Source organism: Pristiophorus japonicus, chromosome 19 (assembly GCF_044704955.1).
Source record: "Pristiophorus japonicus isolate sPriJap1 chromosome 19, sPriJap1.hap1, whole genome shotgun sequence".
NCBI classification, from domain to species: domain Eukaryota; kingdom Metazoa; phylum Chordata; class Chondrichthyes; family Pristiophoridae; genus Pristiophorus; species Pristiophorus japonicus.
Genome location: NC_091995.1, coordinates 19,088,404 through 19,103,159, shown reverse-complemented (window position 1 = coordinate 19,103,159; position 14,756 = coordinate 19,088,404). Strand labels below are relative to the sequence as shown.

Sequence of the window (14,756 nt, the reverse complement as noted above, 5' to 3'; positions counted from 1 at the left end):
AACTGACGAAGCAGTCATCCTGACGCTTCTAGGCTGCAGGTCTGCTTTTACTAGCTCTCAAATCTCCGTTACAACTTCTTTGCGGAAACGCAGTCTTCTGACACAGTCTGCATCATTCAGGTGAAGGTACGAACACCTGTCTCGGGATACCCGAGGTGGGTAAGGCCTCCTGCCCAGCACCCTACGTGCTCTGAGGTTCCTCATGCGATGACGTCGAATCAATTGTCTCGTCCGCAGCACCATCATGCAGAAGGCTTGCACAAGGTATGGCATGGTCAGTACATGATTAAATTGTCCCCTTGCAAGAAGCTCAAAACGGCAGGCAGGACAAGGTTCTTTGTTCTCTCTCTCTCCCCAAGGGTGGCACCTGAGTATGGACCACACCCAGGTCTGAGCAGACGCAATGATCGGGAAACCTTGCCCCCCCCCCTATTCATTTGATGCATAGTGTAAGGCTTCTCATGCCTTCTATTGGTCATCCACAGCACCCCCGCTACCACCCCGGGCTTCTTTTCAAGCCAAACCCTGAGCCCCTGTGTCCGGGCGAGGGGACCGATCCTGCCGCCCGACACTCTGACCCTTGAGCCTGGTTTGGTGGCGTGTCAGTTCAAAAAATCAAAACTTAAAGAATTCCATTCAACTTCCATTTCCTACGTTTTAAGTTTTAAAAAGTTCAGCTTGATTATGCATATTTATGTGTTCATGACTCCCTCCAAAACTTCGCATAAAAACAAATGGCGTCTTTCTGCGCCAATTTTTTTAATGTGCGCTGGTTTTCCTTAAGTGCCCAGAAGGTTTTTCGAGAGTGGTCACGTACGCCGCCCTAGGAGAAATTTAAATTGGCCAAACTTGCCTAATTGTGAAAAACTAGCGCCCCCATGACACACAGAGATCGTAACTACATGAGTTACAATGGCGCACAAAGATTGGGAAACTTGGATTTTAAAATTTAGGCCAAAAAAAGCGGCGCTGCCAAAAAAAACATCGCAGATCACTGGGGAAAATTGAGCCCTATAACTGCGACTTGCTTACGGGTTTAGTATGTCTACTGCTGAATTTGCCTGCATCACTTGTGGGGAAATGGAAGCTTGACTGGCTGGTTTGAGATCAGGAGGAACTCTTGAAGCGGTGGATCCAATTTAAATCCTTTTGCTGGGGGAGATGTTCCCTCGCTGTGGCAGGTCCAACTGATGCATGTTGTCGCCGTGTGAATCTGGTGGTGTTGTTCCTGAAGCTGCAAAGCATGTGCTACGTTTTGCCTGGAAGCTACGATGTATAATTTTTTCCGCTCCTCCCTGCCCCCTCCCCCCCCCCCCCCCTGCAGAACCTACGATGCATATTCCACCTTTTACCTGGGCCCCGATGGACTTATTCACCGGCACAAGGTTGATGAGGTGAGTCTGAGAGTTTTCATCGCTTGTCTTAAATGTTGTTGGTAGTGTTCTCTCCTTTCGGCCGAATGCTAGAGTTGGAACATCTGTGCAGCCAAGCTTACAAAATGGGAAATGCTCTGCTGGAGGAGGAGTAGATAACTGGAGCGACCAGTGGCTCTGGGTCCCTGCATTCACACGTGAATGGCACAGCTTTGTTTCTGATGGATTGTGAATTCCACTTGTCGGGGGTGCCGAAAACTCGGAGCGTTAAATATAAGATATAAATATAAGATTGTCACTTAATAAATTCAATCGGGAATTCAGGAGCAGCTTCTTTACCTAGAGAAGGGTGAAAATGTGGAACTCGCTACCACAGGGAGGCATTCAATAAGATTATGGCTGATAATCTTGGCCTCAACTCCACTTCCCTACCTGCTCCCCATAACCCTTGACTCTCATCGTTCAAAAGACGGATCTTTCCCCCAATCCGTTGGCAAACAGGCGGCCATGTCTTGAAACTGATGCATTGTTCCTGTTCCACCCACTTAAGGTAGTTCTTGCTATACTGCTGACTCCATGCGGTGTCCACACGGTCATGACGTCCTTGACCCTCAGCCAGTCAGTGGCACTGTAGCCCATCTAACCCATAGGCAAACATGCTTCTGTTTTTACACTTCCCCTGACTATCAGCAGTTTTACTCTAGTTTGTCTGCTGTAAGACCATTTAGGATTATATATTCTGTCAACGCACCAGCGGTGCTGGCGGAACGCTTTCTGCGGTGATCACACTGTTGCGCGTCAGCTTGGCTCAGTTGGCAACGCGCTTGCCCGTGGGTCAGAAGATGTGGGTTGACGTGCCACTCAAAGACTTGAGCGTGCAGCAGGCTGACACGCCCGTGCAGCACTTGAGAGCTTACGGCAACACTGCCGGAGGTGCAGCCGCTCAGATGAGATGTTAAGAAATTTCGGGGTGGAAGTGAAAAGACCCTATTCGGTGAGGAGGCTCTCCTGGGGTTCGTGGGCAACACGCTCGTCTCGACCGCAACCGATTACCTGGTTATTCACCCCATTGCTGCTGTGCGCAAAATGGCGGCAGTGTTTGCCCTTGATAGCAGTTGCTGTAGCTCTCAAAATTAGCTGTATTTGAAGGGCTTTGGGACGTTTCTGTAGAGTTATGGAGCCTGGCAGTAGGAGGGAGCTGAATTCCCATGGAAGCAAGGGGTGATTGAGCCCCAAACGTGCTAGTTCGGCTCCCTCGCACGCTCTGGCCCTGTGTCCCATTTAACTCCACGCTGCTAATGATGTCAACTCTCTGCGGTGATGTTTGAAATTTAAAAGAAATATATAATTGACGAATAGTTCCAGGTGACTTTTTTTCTTCCCCCCCCCCCCCCCCCCCCCCACCTCTCCCTCCTGTATGCCCACAGATGATGCCAACCCAGCCCCCTCTCGTCAAGGTCAAGACGTTGCTGGTCGGCGCCCTAGTCGCCCTTGGACTGGAGGAACACCGCCCGGCGTTGAACCTGCTGTTTGCTCAGTTCGCTGGCAAAGCGGGACAGAAGCACTGCTGAGGGTGCCTGGGTGGGGGGGTCACGCTGTCTGGGATAATCGTACGCAGAGCTTGCCACACTAGCGTACTATCCAAAGCCGCTCCTTGCTCGTCCAGGCTTCCTCCATCGCTCGCACATTATATTGCACTTGGGAACCCCTTCCCTCCCTATCGCACGCTTTGAACCGCGTTTGTACTGTATATAATGTGGTGGAGAGAATGCAAAACTGTGCAGTATTAGGCTGAAAAGCAAGTACGTACTGTCAGGTGATGAATGTGTGAAATATTACCCTGTACAACCATGTTATTTTACGTCTCTTTTTTTTGATTCCTGTCCTAATAATTGATGTAAGCTAAGGCTTCAGCTGTTTGGGTTTTTTTTTTGCGGGGGGGGGGGGGGTTTACGCTTGATCTCCAGATGACCAAATCAAAGGGGCCGATTTTTTTTTTTTGTTGAGGGGCCGTCTGAATGCCTGGAGTGTGTCAGGGAGATGTGCCTTGTCGTAAGGGAGCCCACTTGTGCTTTCCCCGCCCCCCCCCCCCCCAACCATCTAAATACGCGGATGGAAAATCGATGGGCTCCAATAGGGGTGTATGCAGCAGTTCCCTGTATTTGCTGCCCCTAGGGGTGGGAACAGGAAAACTTGTCCCAGTCAATGTTGCTGCCAAGCTGCTGCGCGGGCACAGTCACCTGGAAGGTCCCGCGCAGGCCGCTCGCTGGCTTTTACATAGTAGATACCGCGCGTGTGCAAAAATGTGAATGGGCCGCGCATTGGGGGAGGCTGGTCGCGCAGGAGGTAGTGCAACTTACGGGGGCATTCGTCCCAGTGTGCCCAAATTCTGCTGATAGCTTTTTCCGCCCCTCCCCCCGCCCCAGCCTGTGGTTTCAGTGAAGGATGAGTTACTTTAGGATGACTGTCCCACCCTTTTTAAAGATATTTGATTTTGTTACAGTTCTGTCTGCCCACACCTGAGACTAGGAAGTCCATGACTTGAAGGGAAGATGCAGTATTTCTCACAGCCAAATTTGTAGACGGTTGCAGAAAGAAGCCCACACAGACTAAATGAATATTTCAGAATTGGAATTAAAATTTCATGCAATATTCCTATTTGCACCTGTCACTCGTTGCTGTTCACAGGATCATTACGGCTGTGAATTCCTGAGATTTTAAAAAAAAAATCATTTATTTCAGCTCTTGTGGCCTGGCTCTCGACCAATGTTTTTCAGCCGGGCTGAGTAGACCTCCTAGGCTTCCGCCACCCCTTCCCCCTTGCCAATGTAGAGGGAACTGAAAGTGATCAATTTGAAGCGACTTTGGATGTTATCTCGACACAAATAAAAGCATTAATACAACAGGCAGTTCCACTGATCTTTTCCCACTGAGTGACTGCTCCCAATTGTGTCAATGAGTTGATCAGTGCACAGGTGCTGGTTTACAGAGGCCTAGTTCCCAGTATAGTTAGTGCTTTATCAGAGCAATTCCCAGTTTGTGCATTCTTCACAGAACCTGGTTCCATATACGTTCTAGACAGTCACAATGGAGATATCGTTTCTTCTCCCCACCTTCTCCTTAAACCCCCTTTACTCAGAGTGGGGTGTCTGTACTGAAGGTAGTCCTAATTATAGTTATTGGGGCTGTTTTCACTGCATGGGACATGAAGATCGAGAGGCTTATAGCACCGGATGCTCAATCACCTTGTAACTTATTGAAACTCTGGTAGAAAGCTTTGTGTTTGTCGCTGGGTGTTGGGCAGAATTCATTGATTGAATTAGATGAGCTGTCAGCAAATTAGTAAAAGTGTTTTGAATGTTTACTATTTACCATTCACGAAGTTAGTTCTCTTCCAATATGTAAGATGTTTCACTTGCCTGCGTTGATTTTTTTTTTCCATTTCGAAAAGTTGTGCCCACTTGCAAATCTTAACTGGTCTTTCTGCGTTTCCTCAAGTGCATTATCAGACATCTGCCTCTTAATCTCTTATCTGTGATTCTCACAACTTTCATCGAGATTGTTTATGTAGAATTGCACTGATCCCTGGGCCATTCCACTCTGCATCTCGGCCAGCTTGATAACATTCTACTAACTAGTACCTCCTTTCCTCTCGACCAATTCCTTATCAATGTCAAGGTTTTATCTCTGACGCCCAGGCTTTAAGCTTGTGTAGCAGCTTTCCAGGTGCAACTTTATTCCAGGGTTTCTTGCAATCTTAAATGGACGATAGCCTGGGAATCTCCAGTGTCTACTTGGCTCATCAGTCCGTGCTGAGTAGACGCAGGATGTGGGTGTTGCTTGCAAGGCTCCACTTATTGCCCACCCCCTGTTGATCGGAGAGTGTAGTGGTGGGCTGTTTTCTTTAACTGCTGCAATCCTTGTGGGTGTTAGTGCTTCCACAATGGTGGTAGGTTGGTAGGTATTTGACCTGGACTTTGACCTGGCAACGATGGTGCGTGACTTAAATGGGGAACTTGGAGATGTTGGTGTTTCCATGATCTCGTAGGGTTTTCCTGCACTGGGTTTCTCCTGTGGAGGGTCATCCAATTCCTTATCCTTCGCTTCACTGTTTCTCTCCATCTTGGACAACCACCTTCTGGAATACATCCTCTAGAAACCTTTACTCCCCGCGTATGCTGTAGTATCTCATGTCGTAACAATTCCACTGGAACTAACAAACTGAGGAAAACCGTGAGAATGAACAACTTTTCAATGGTGTTGCATCTAGTGACCAGAGCAATTTTTCCTTTCCCATATTCACTTTAAATGTTTTTTTTTGTTTAAAAATGTATTGATGGGGATGTGGCCATCGCTGGCAAGGCCGGCATTTATTGCCCATCCCCAGTTGCCCTCGAGAAGGTGGTGGTGGTGAGCCCCCTTCTTGAACTGCTACACTCCATGTGGTGGAGTTGCCCCCACCATGCTGTTGGGCTACAAGTTACAGATTTATGCTTTGTGGAAGAAGTGGCATCATGCTAATTTTCAATAATTGTATAATACATTGGGGCGGAGGAGCCACATGTGAGAAAACTGTCGAGAATCAAATAAAGCAGGTGGGTAAAATCTACTCCTGAGGAAAGTTAAAACTTTAAGACATTTGGGTAGGATGGAAGGTGGGGAATCAAATATTGCAGTAAAATGGATCTGAATGTGTAAAGTGACCAGGCACGTGCCTAAGATGTGCCGTCTCCTGTTTTCGTTCAGGTGGAAGTAATTAAAATCAGAACCTATTATGATTTTGGTTGGATTGACAACTTGCATTTAATCCCGATGATCCATTTTTTTAGTAACTTTTGAGGGAAAAGGGAGATGTTTCAAATGCTCAACAAGTGAAGTTTGTCCCCCAGCGTGTTAGTTAAGTCATGGTGGTTGCTATCGTGCTTGGTACTGTAGCTTGCATGGATACAAGCCTAGAAATGAATGTTTGTAAGATTAATGCACAAAGGAAAACAGCAAATGCTGGAAATCTGAAGCCAAATGAGAAAATACTGGCAAATACCCTTTTACCACCTGCAAAGGGAAAAGGCGTGTCGTTTTCAGTGATCTACCCTTCTTCTTGGGCCCAGTTCTAAGAAAAGAGTTTAGCTCTTAAAATGTTAACCCTCTTTGCTTTGGTGACTGACCTTCCTTCATTTTCTGGTATTGTTTCAAGTCCCTTTGGGGTAGAAATCCATCTCTGGGCGGTGTGCCATCGACCATTCATTATACACCTCGCCCGATCAGTTCCACTTCCTCTTGCGCTGCTGGCCCAAGACGGATTTCTATCCCTTTGTTGTGCTTTTTTGACATTTCTCTGTTCACCATGTTTAATAAACGTTGAGGCTGGAAGTCGATGGGCTACTGCCGAAACAGTTGACTATATAATCCGAGAGCATGTTGGTTGTTGGCGTCAGTTGTCAATTCGCAGGCTGTACCAGCAGGGGGCAGAAGACACCGCCAAACTCCCAAGAATGTAGAGAGTTGCCTACACTGGAGCAAGAGCGGGATAGATCACAAACCCAATCAAACAAGACGCACTGCGCCCGGTTCTAAATGTGGTCGCCTCTCCAGGTGAATGATGCTTCACAGGCTTGGGGGTGACACTAGATGGAAGCCGGCAGTGAGATTCTGACAAGTGTGTGGTATTCATTTGCTCCCAAAATTGGCTTGTGTTCTGCATGGGTGTGCATGTTTCATTATCCTTGTGAACTGATTGTGGCAAAAGCAGCTCTATAATTTCAAACTGTATATAGTTCTACATAAAATATATATATATAAAAATAAAATTAATACCAAATTCCTGACCACCATTGATTTTTTTTTGTCGATTTTTACTTGTTTATTGTGGCAAGCTGTTGCTTGAACTTCATTCATACTGGTGCCAAATTGAAGGCACCTCACCGTTACCTCTGTATCTTGGTATGTCTAGTGCGCGTAACGCTTTTTATGAACATATTTCTCGCAGCTTGCTAGCTTTAATTTGATACTCGTAAAACAGCACAAAAATCATAGAATCTTACAGCACAGAAGGAGGCCATTCGACCCATCGTACCCGTGCCTGCTCTTTGAAAGAGCTGTCCCATCCCCATCTCTGGTTCTTTCCCCATTAGCCCAGTCATTTTTTTTTCTTTTCAAGTATTTATCCAATTCCCTATTTTGAAGGATATATAGAAACATAGAAAATAGGTGCAGGAGTAGGCCATTCAGCCCTTCGAACCTGCACCACAATTCAGTAAGATCATGGCTGATCATGCAACTTCATTACCCCACTCCTGCCTTCTCTCCATAACCCCTGATCCCTTTAGCTGTAAGGGCCACATCTAACTCCCTTTCGAATATATCCAATGAACTGGACTTACCAACTTTCTGTGGTAGAGAATTCCACAGGTTCACAATTCTCTGGGTGAAAAAGTTTCTCCATCTCGGTCCTAAATGGCTTACCCCTTATTCTTGTACTGTGACCCCTGGTTCTGGACTTCCCCAACATTGGGAACATTCTTCCTGCATCTAACCTGTCCAATCCCGTCAGAATTTTATATGTTTCTATGAGATCCCCTCTCATTCTTCTAAATTCCATTGAATATAAGCCTAGTTGATCCAGTCTTCCTTCATATGTCAGTCCTGCCATCCCAGGAATCAGTCTGGTGAATCTTCACTGCACTCCCTCAATAGCAAGAATGTCCTTCCTCAGATTAGGAGACAGACCAAAACTGCACACAATGTTCAAGGTATGAAACGCCCGAATCAGTACAAAATGGACGGTTTGCACCTGGGCAGGACCGGAACCAATGTCCTAGGGGGGAGTGTTTGCTAGTGCTATTTGGGAGGAGTTAAACTAATATGGCAGGGGAATGGGAACCTATGCAGGGAGACAGAGGGGAATAAAATGAAGACAGAAGCAAAAGATAGAAAGGAGAATAGTAAAAGTAGAGGGCACAGAAACCCAAGGCAAAAAACAAAAAGGCCCACTTTACAGCAGAATTCTAAAGGGTCAAAGTGTGTTAAAAAGACAAGCCTGAAGGCTCTGTGCCTCAATGCGAGGAATATTCAGAATAAGGAGGACGAATTAACTGCGCAGATAGCAGTTAACTGTTATGATGTGATTGGCATCACGGAGACATGGCTCCAGGGTGACCAAGGCTGGGAACTCAACATCCAAGGGTACTCAGCATTTAGGAAGGATAGACAGAAAGGAAAAGGAGGCAGGGTGGCGATGCTGGTTAAATAGGAAATTAATACAATTGTAAGGAAGGACATTAGCTTGGATGATGTGGAATCGGTATGGGTGGAGCTATGAAATACCAAAGGGCAGAAAACGCTAGTTGGTGTTGTGTACAGGCCACCAAATAGCAGTAGTGAGGTTGGGGACAGCATCAAACAAGAAATAAGGGATGTGTGTAGTAAAGGTACAGCAGTAATCATGGGCGACGTTAATCTACATATTGATTGGGCTAACCTAACTGGTAGCAATGCGGTGGAGGAGGATTTCCTGGAGTGTATTGGGGATGGTTTTCTAGACCAATATGTCGAGGAACCAACCAGAGAGCTGGCCATCCTAGACTGGGTGATGTGTAATGAGAAGGGACTAATTAGCAATCTTGTTGTGCGAGGCCCCTTGGGGAAGAGTGACCATAATATGGTAGAATTCTTTATTAAGATGGAGAGTGACAAAGTTCATTCAGAAACTAGGGTCCTGAACTTAAGGAAAGGTAACTTTGATGGTATGAGGCGCGAATTGGCTAGATTAGACTGGAAAATGATACTTAAAGGATTGACAGTGGATAGGCAATGGCAAACTTTTAAAGATCATATGGATGAACTTCAACAATTATACATCCCTGTCTGGAGTAAAAATAAAACTGGGAAGGTGGCTCAACCGTGGCTAACAAGGGAAATTAAGGATAGTGTTAAATCCAAGGAAGAGGCATACAAATTAGCCAGAAAAAGCAGCAAACCTGAGGACTGGGAGAAATTTAGAATACAGCAGAGGAGGACAAATGGTTTAATGAAGAGGGAGGAAATAGAGTACGAGAGGAAGCTTGCCGGAAACACAAAATGACTGCAAAAGCTTCTATAGATATGTGAAGAGAAAAAGATGAGTGAAGACAAACGTTGGTCCTTTGCAGTTGGATTCGGGTGAATTTATAATGGGGAACAAAGAAATGGCAGACCAATTGAACAAGTACTTTGGTTCTGTCTTCACAAAGGAAGACACAAATAACCTTCCCGATGTACTAGGAGTCCGAAGGTCTAATGAGCAGGAGGAACTGAAGGATATCCTTATTAGGTGGGAAATTGTGTTAGGGAAATTGACAGGATTGAAGGCCGATAAATCCCCAGGGCTACATCCCAGAGTACTTAAGGAAGTGGCCCTAGAAATAGTGGATGCATTGGTAATTTTCCAACAGTCTATCGACTCTGGATCAGTTCCTATGCACTGGAGGGTTGCTAATGTAACACCACTTTTTAAAAAAGGAGGGAGAGAGAAAACAGGTAATTATAGACCAGTTAGCCTGACATCAGTAGTGGGGAAGATGTTGGAATCAATCATTAAGGATGAAATAGCAGCACATTTGGAAAGCAGTGATAAGATTGGTCCAAGTCAGCATGGATTTATGACTGGTAAATCATGCTTGACAAATCTTGAATTTTTTGAGGATGTAACTAGTAGAGTGGACAAGGGAGAACCAGTGTATTTGGACTTTCAAAAGGCTTTTGACAAGGTCCCACACAAGAGATTGGTGTGCAAAATCAAAGCACATGGTCCTTTTCGGGTTGAAAATTAGTGGTGTGCCACAGGGATCGGTGCTGGGACCACAACTGTTTACAATATACATAGATGACCTGAAAGAGGGGACAGAGTGTAGTGTAACAAAATTTGCAGATGACACAAAGATTAGTGGGAAAGCAGGTTGTGTAGAGGACACAGGCTGCAAAGAGATTTAGATAGGTTAAGCGAATGGGCTAAGGTTTGGCAGATGGAATACAATGTCGGAAAATGTGAGGTCATCCACCTTGGGTGGGGGGGGGGGAGGAGAAACAGTAAAAGGGAATATTATTTGAATGGGGAGAAATTACAACATGCTGCGGTGCAGAGGGACCTGGGGGTCCTTGTGCATGAATCCCAAAAAGTTAGTTTGCAGGTGCAGCAGGTAATCAGGAAGGCGAATGGAATGTTGGCCTTCATTGTGAGAGGGATGGAGTACAAAAGCAGGGAGGTCCTGCTGCAACTGTACAGGGTATTGGTGAGGCCTCACCTGGAGTACTGCATGCAGTTTTGGTCACCTTACTTAGGGAAGGATATACTAGCCTTGCAGCGGGTACAGAGACAATTCACTAGGCTGATTCCGGAGATGAGCGGGTTACCTTATGATGATAGATTGAGTAGACTGGGTCTTTACTTGTTGGAGTTCAGAAGGATGAGGGGTGATCTTATAGAAACATTTAAAATAATGAAAGGGATAGACAAGATAGAGGCAGAGAGGTTGTTTCCACTGGTCGGGGAGACTAGAACTAGGGGGCACAGCCTCAAAATACGGGGGAGACAATTTAAAACCAAGTTGAGAAGGAATTTCTTCTCCCAGAGGGTTGTGAATCTGGAATTCTCTGCCCAAGGAAGCAGTTGAGGCTAGCTCATTGAATGTATTTAAATCACAGTTAAGGGTTATGGGGAGCGGGCGGGTAAGTGGAGCTGAGTCCACGGCCAGATCAGCCATGATCTTTTTGAATGGCGGAGCAGGCTTGAGGGGCTAGATGGCCTACTCCTGTTCCTAATTCTTATGTTCTTATTATGTTCTTATGGTATTGGGTGCAATGTACTGACGTGGATAGAGAACTCGTTGGCAGACAGGAAGCAGAGTCGGGAATAACTGGTCCTTTTCAGAATGGCAGGCAGTGACTAGTGGAGTGCCGCAGAGCTCAGTGCTGGGACCCCAGCTCTTTACAATATATATTAATGATGTGGATGATGGAATTGAGTGTAATATCTCCAAGTTTGCAGATGACACTAAACTGGGTGGCGGTGTGAGCTGTGAGGAGTACGCTAAGAGGCTGCAGTGTGCTTTGGACAGGTTAGGCGAGTAGGCAAATACATGACAGATGCAGTATAATGTGGATAAATGTGAGGTTATCCACTTTGGGGGAAAAACACGAAGGCAGAATATTATCTGAATGGCGGCAGATTAGGAAAAGGGGAGGTGTGGCGAGACCTGGGTATCATGATTCATCAGTCATTGAAGGTTGGCATGCACATACAGCAGGCGGTGAAGAAGGCAAATGGTATGTTGGACTTGAAAGCAAGGGGATTTGAGTATAGGAGCAGGGAAGTCTTACTGCAGTTGAACAGGGCCTTGGTGTGGCCCCACCTGGAATATTGTGTTCAGTTTTGATCCCCTAATTTGAGGAAGGATGTTCTTGCTATTGAGGGAGTGCAGCAGAGGTTCACCAGACTGATTCCTGGAATGGCAGGACTGACATGAGAAGAGACTGGATTGACTGGGCCTGTATTCACTGGAGTTTCGAAGGATGAAAGGGGATCTCATAAAAACATAAAATTCTGACAGGACTGGATAGGTTAGATGCAGGAAGAATGTTCCCGATGTTGGGGAAGTCCAGAACCAGGGGACATAGTCATAGGATAAGGGGTAAGCCATTTGGGACTGAGATGAGGAGGAACTTCTTCACTTAGAGTTGTTAATCTATGGAATTCCCTACCGCAGAGAGTTGTTGATGCCAGTTCATTGGATATATTCAAGAGGGAGTTAGATATGGCCCTCGTGGCTAAAGGGATCAAGGGGTATGGAGAGAAAGCAGGAACGGGGTACTGAGGGAATAATCAGCCATGATCTTATTGAAAGGTGGTGTAGGCTCGAAGGGCCGGATGGCCTATTCCTACACCTATTTTCTATGTTTTTATCAAAAGCAAGGCAAGGAAATGATCAGAGCAGATGCTAAGGATCTATAAATGTAACAAATCAGACAGTCAGCAAATGTCACCAATAAAATGAAGAAACTAAACAAATTAACGTGTTCCAATCTTTTCGTTAATCTTGAAGTCCCCCCAGCCCAGTTGAAAATGTACAGGTGAAAATAACATTTATGATGGAATAAACCCACAAAACATTAACCAATTAAATGGAAAATCTCTTCTCTGTACCAGGTTATAAATCTTTGGAAAATATTCCTGTGTGTGAAAGGCTCAATTTGGAGCATGTGATCTGGAGCTTGAATTACTGGGTTGGGCTTTGCTCATTGGCAACCACCAATGCAAAGAAACAATCATTGTCAAGCCACTCCCCCCCCCCCCTCCTTTTTAATCACAGTGGAATGGAGGATCCCCTACCTCTTGAATCTAAAGAGTACTCGCATAGCATGTGTTAGGATTGTTGTTTGTAAACTTGTCCGGTAATGGAAAAGCCTATTTATTGCCCACCATTTCCCCCAAAGCCAATCTTTTCAAGTGGCGCAGTGACTCGGGCACTTGGGAAAATTCGGCCACTATCTGAAAGGCGTAAACATTCAATATCATTATATTCCAGGAGCTGCACTTTAACTTTATGTACCCCGTCAGCCCAGGAAGCTGAGAAGACAATTATATTTGAATGGTGGAGCAGGCCCGAGGGGCTGAATCCTTTCTCCTGTTCCTATGACGGATCAGTAACACCTGTCCAAATACTGAGTTGAATTGTCCATTTTCACTTCATGGTTTATATTCTTGTGTTAGCAGTGGCTCAGTGGGTAGCACCCTCGCCTCTGAAAGTCAGAAGGTTATGGGTTTAAGTCCCAGTCCACAGTCCTCTGCACAAAAATCTAGGCTGACACTCCCGGTGCAGTGCTGAGGGAGTGCTGCACTGTTGGAGGTGTCATTTTTCGGATGAGACATTAAACCGAGGCCCTATCTTCTTTCTCAGATAGACGTAAAAGATCCTACGGCCACTGTTCATTGAAGAGCAGGGGAGTTCGCCCTGGTGTTCCTGGCCAATATTGATCCCTTAATCAACATCGCTAAAAAAACATGATCTGGTCATTATCACATTGGTGAGTGTGGGAGCTTACTATCTGCAAATTGGCTGCTGTGTTCCCTACATTACAACAGTGACTACGCTTCAGAAAAATGACTTTATTTGCTGTAAAGAGCATTGGGACATCCGGTGGTCATGAAAAGCAATATATAAATGAAAAACATTTTTTTATTCTCAGATTGGATCACCAACCCAAGGTGTTCTAGTTCCAAAGAGGTAGAGTGGGGGTAATTTAAACTTTGGTTGATAGTGTACAATGGATGATCTTGAATTAAGTGCCTGTTAAGCACCAGGATCGATATTCCTTTCCAGTGAAGTCGACATCACCCGTTTTGCAGTATTGCCCAATGTTAAAATTACCCCCGCCCCCGAGTCTTTTATCGGCAGGAAGTAAGCACAATGTTTTTTTTGGTGAAATTAGTCTGTACGTCATTGTGATTGGACACCAAAGTCGGACACTGGGTTTAATCAATCCAGTTGCAACTCTGTGTCAGCTGTGGCTCAATGGTACAGCTGCTGAGTATTGCCTCAGAGCCAGAAGGTTGTGGATTCAAGTCCCACTCCAGAGACTTGAGCACAAAAATCCAGGCCGACACTCCCATTGCAGTCTTGAAAGAGCACTGCACTGTCGGAGGTGCGTTTTAGGGATGAGACATTATTCCAAGCCCCCTCAGGTGGGTGTAAAAGATCCCATGGCACTATTTTGAAGAAGAGCAGAGGTGCTCCCCCCGGTGTTCTGGCCATTAAATAAGCTCGTCCATTATTGAAGTGTTATATAGAAAACGTGGCAGCCAATTTATGCACAGCAATGTCTCTCAATCAGAAAAGTGTTAATGACCAGATGACCTGTTTTCAGCATTGATTGCAGGATAAATGATGGCCAGAGAACACCAGGGAGAGCACCTCTGCTCTTCTTCAAAATAGTGCCGTGGGATCTTTTGCGCCGGGCGCGCTTATTTGCACTGCAAAATGGCTGCCATGCTCCACCCTTTGTCTATGATTGGTCCCGTTGGAGGATAAGCCACACTCTGAAGTTTCCCCACTGGAATGTGTAACTGGAACCGCCCATCCCAAGGTCTCGCTGACTCTGCAAGTTGTAACTTGATCCACTTGGACTTCCTGAAACGACAGAGGACAGAGCTCCCCAGAAGACAGCAAGGGACAGCCAACGTGCCTTACCCCAGTCCAAGTACATTCCTCCCCAGCTGAAGTGCCTTACCCCAGCGCAAGTGCATCCCTCCCCCAGCCAAAGTGCCTTACTCCAGCGCAAGTGCATTCTTCCCACCCCACCAGAGTTGGGGCATTGTGTACGGATTGTTAACAGGTTTATTGGGGATGAAGT

General features: G+C 45.9%; 1 protein-coding gene across 1 annotated transcript in view; it reads left to right on the top strand.

The window, feature by feature from the left end:
• Positions 1-7,191, top strand: part of c19h6orf136 (chromosome 19 C6orf136 homolog) — a 64,517-nt gene extending 57,326 nt beyond the window's left edge. The window contains exons 6-7 of the mRNA XM_070861342.1: positions 1,325-1,394; positions 2,801-7,191. Coding sequence (XP_070717443.1) covers positions 1,325-1,394; positions 2,801-2,944 — 214 coding nt within the window. The 3' untranslated portion in view covers positions 2,945-7,191. The remainder of the gene's footprint in view (positions 1-1,324; positions 1,395-2,800) is intronic.
• The last annotated feature ends 7,565 nt before the right edge of the window (positions 7,192-14,756 follow it).